This window comes from Caenorhabditis briggsae, assembly GCF_000004555.2.
Source record: "Caenorhabditis briggsae complete genome, chrIII, whole genome shotgun sequence".
Classification (NCBI taxonomy): domain Eukaryota; kingdom Metazoa; phylum Nematoda; class Chromadorea; order Rhabditida; family Rhabditidae; genus Caenorhabditis; species Caenorhabditis briggsae.
Genome location: NC_013490.2, coordinates 13139218 through 13142722, shown reverse-complemented (window position 1 = coordinate 13142722; position 3505 = coordinate 13139218). Strand labels below are relative to the sequence as shown.

At 38.8% G+C, this 3505-nt stretch overlaps 1 protein-coding gene across 1 annotated transcript in view; it reads right to left on the bottom strand.

Moving 5' to 3' along the window:
• The window catches only part of Cbr-gop-2, a gene marked incomplete at both ends in the record, with an annotated part of 6437 nt that extends 2992 nt beyond the window's left edge, over window positions 1-3445 (bottom strand). The window contains 4 exon segments of the mRNA XM_002642742.1: window positions 790-1066; window positions 2286-2468; window positions 2471-2620; window positions 3314-3445. Coding sequence (XP_002642788.1) covers window positions 790-1066; window positions 2286-2468; window positions 2471-2620; window positions 3314-3445 — 742 coding nt within the window.
• Window positions 3446-3505: the final 60 nt, after the last annotated feature.

The following is a 3505-nucleotide window of genomic DNA, read 5'->3' as shown; positions in this document are numbered from 1 at the left end:
TGGCCTAGTTTTGGATTTCTAGGCCACCAACTTAAAATGGTCATAACTCGCTTCAAAATCGATATTTTTCGAATCTAAGAAATCTAAGAACTGACATGGAACTCTCAGAACATGCTCTATCGAACCATGTACACCATGGCCTAACTTTCGGAAATTTGGTTTTCTAGGCCACCAGCTGAAAATGGGCATAACTTGGCTCTGCTATGGAACTCTCAAAGCCTGTCCTTTCGAATTATGTACATCATGGCCTAGTTTTTACAAAATTTGGGTTTTTAGGCCACCATTTCGAAATTGGAAAATTAGGCCATGTGCATGGTTTCGAAAACCATGGCTTAAGGGTTCCAAATCAGTTTTCAGATTTGAAAAATAACGACTTCGAAGCGAGTTATGGTCAATTTAGTTTGGTGGCCTTGAAATCTAAAACTAGGCCAGATCGTCCCAAATTTTAACGGGTTTCAAAGATCATAATCTAAGAGTTTCATATCCGTTTTTAAATTTTGAAAATGTCGATTTTAAAGCGAGTTATGGTCATTTTAATGTGATGGCCTAGGAAACCAAAATTTGGCCATATCGTCCCAAACTTGAAATTACCATAACTCGCTTCGAAATCGATATTTTTCAGATCTGAAAACTGATGTGGAACTCTGAGAGCATGCTCTTTCGAACCATGTATACCATGGCCTAACTTTTTGAAGTTTGGATTTCTAGGCCACCAACTAAAAATGAGCGTAACTCGCTTCAAAATCGATATTTTTCGAATCTGAAAAAGGTACCGTAACCCTCTCTTACCTGTCTTCAAACCACAATAGAACTCATCCAACACCAGACTCAACGATCTGCTCAAATCGTTCATATAGCTGGATCGATTGTCCTCCAGAGCCTCATCAAATCGCTCAAAGTCTTGCATCCATTTCAGCGCGAACGTCGGTTTCACAATATCCGCTTTGTTGAAGACGACGATGAACGGAAGTTTGGTACGGTAGAGAATGGAGCACGCGTAGAGCATATTCGACATGAACGTCGTCGGATTTGTGGCACGTGCCGAGTCCACAATGTACATCACGACCTGGAAAATTCGAAAATTGCGGTTCTGAGACAGAAAATGCGCTAAAAATGAGCAAAAACAGCCAAAAAGGTCACTTTTCCAGCTGAAAATCGATCCAGAAACCTCAAAAATAGCTCGAAATTTGAAATTTGGGTTTCTAGGCCATCAAACGATATCTAGAATGGTCTATATACCCTGAAACCAAGCGGTGGCCTAGAATCCCAGTTTCTAGGCCACCAAATCATCTTGATGGCCTAGAAACCCAAAATTTGTGTTCTAGACCGTCTAGGCCATTGGTGGCCTAGAAAACCAGTTTCGGACTTCTTGGCCATTAAGAAAAGCTCTCTCAACCTCTAGGATTCTACAATCAAGCGTTGGCCTAGGAAAAAAAATCCATTTCTAGGCCCCCAAACTCGTTCACCCACGCTGATGGCCTAGCTTTTCGAGTGTTGGCCTAGAAATTCAAATTTCATAAAAGTTAGGCCATGATGTGCGTGGTTCAAAAGAGCATGTTCTGAGTGTTCCGTATCAGTTTTTAGATTTGAAAAATATCGATATTGAAGTGAGTTATGACCATTTTATGTTGGTGGCCTAGAAATCCAATTTTCGAAAAGTTCGGCCATGATGTGCATGGTTCGAAAGAGCATGATTAGAGAGTCCCATGACAGTTTTAAGATTTGAAAAGCATGGGTTTTGAAGCGAGTTATGACTATTTCAACTTTTGGGACGATATGGCCTAGTTTTGGATTCCTAGGCCACCAAACTAAAATGGCTATAACTCTCTTCAGAATCGAAATTTTTCAAATCTGAAAACTGACGCGAAACTCGCAGAGCATGATCTTTCGTACGATGTACATCATGGCCTAGTTTTCGCAGAATTCGGATTTCTAAGCCACCAAACTAGGATGGCCATAACTCGCTTCAAAATCGTTATTTTTCGAATTTGAAAACTGTCTTGAACGTGACAAGATGTGGCCAAACTTTTCATATGCTGAAATCCTAGACCATGGCTTGATTTCGGGAGTTCTAGGTGGCCTAGAAACTCAAATTTCGAATTTCATGCTGTTCAGAAGGTCATTTTCAGCCGATTTTAAGCGATTTTAGACCAATTTACAGGCAAAATTTTGAATTTCAAGCTATTTTAGTCATGTGCAGGCGATTTTCAAGAGGTTTTCAAGCTATTTCAATGCTATTTTCACTCATTTTGACCATTTTCAGCGGATTTTCAGATTCACCCTACCGTTGGATGCGAACTGGCCAACGAGTCGGTGATAATGGAACCACTTGCACTCCAAGTGAACGCTTCGATTTGCCCAGGTGTATCCAGAAGGCAAACCGAGAAATCATCAGATCTCTTATTGATAAGCTCAATCACTTTATCAAAACGAGTACACATCAAATTGAGACATGTCATGATGGCTCCGTGGGTCCCATTCCGAACTCCTTCATCACTTCCTTGTATTTTACAGTATCCCTGATGTCCACATTCACTGGGTACGGTACTTTTGTCACCGCCGGATCCAGATTTATCACGTAGGGAGGCGTCTTGCGAGCGTGCAGGTAGGCGGTGAGGCGCTGTAAAAGTTCGAAAATTCAGAATCTAGAATCTGAAGAATAACGATTTTGGGAATTTCTGAAATTTTGAATTTTCAGAAAATTAAAATTTTTGGATAGTCAGAAAGAGGATTTTCAGATTTTTTTCAAAATTTTATGTTTTTCAGAACTTCCAGAACGTCAGAATTTCAAAAAAAATGTTGGCCTAGGAATCCAAATTTTCGGAAAACTAGGCCATGGTGTATATAGTTCTAAAGAGCATGCTCTGAGAGTTCCGTATCAGGTTTCAGACCCGAAAAATATTCATTTTTAAGCGAGTTATGGCTCTTTTAGTTTGGTGGCCTAGAAATCCAAATTTTGTGAAAACTAGGCCATCAAAAAATTTTTTTCGGAAATTTCGAATTTCTGGAATTTCAAAAAATTTCTGAAATTTCGAAACATGGAAAATCTAGAAAATCGAATTTTCAGAAATTCGGAAATTCAGAATTTTTTGATTTTCAGAAATTTTGAATTTTGAAAAATCTAGAATTTTCAGGAATTTCATAATTCTCGAATTCTGGAATTTTTGAAAATTTGAAAACGTTAGAATTTCAAATTCCAGAATCCTGGAATTTTCGAATGTTTGGAATTTCGAAATTTCTCAAAAATTCAATTTTTCCAAAAACGTTTTTTTTTCAAAATTTTCAGATTTTCTATAATTTCAGCCCTGGCCACCTGCACAAAAGTCGTTTTTCCACTTCCAGCCATTCCCAAAACCAGAACCGACGGTTTTTGTGCCAAATTTGGTCCCGTCTGGGTGACTGCAATTTCTGGAATTTCCGATGAAGACGGCTGTTGATTTTCAGCAGACATTTCTTTTCCTTTTTGGCTGGAAAATCCAAAATTTCACTGAAAAAGCTGAAAAAT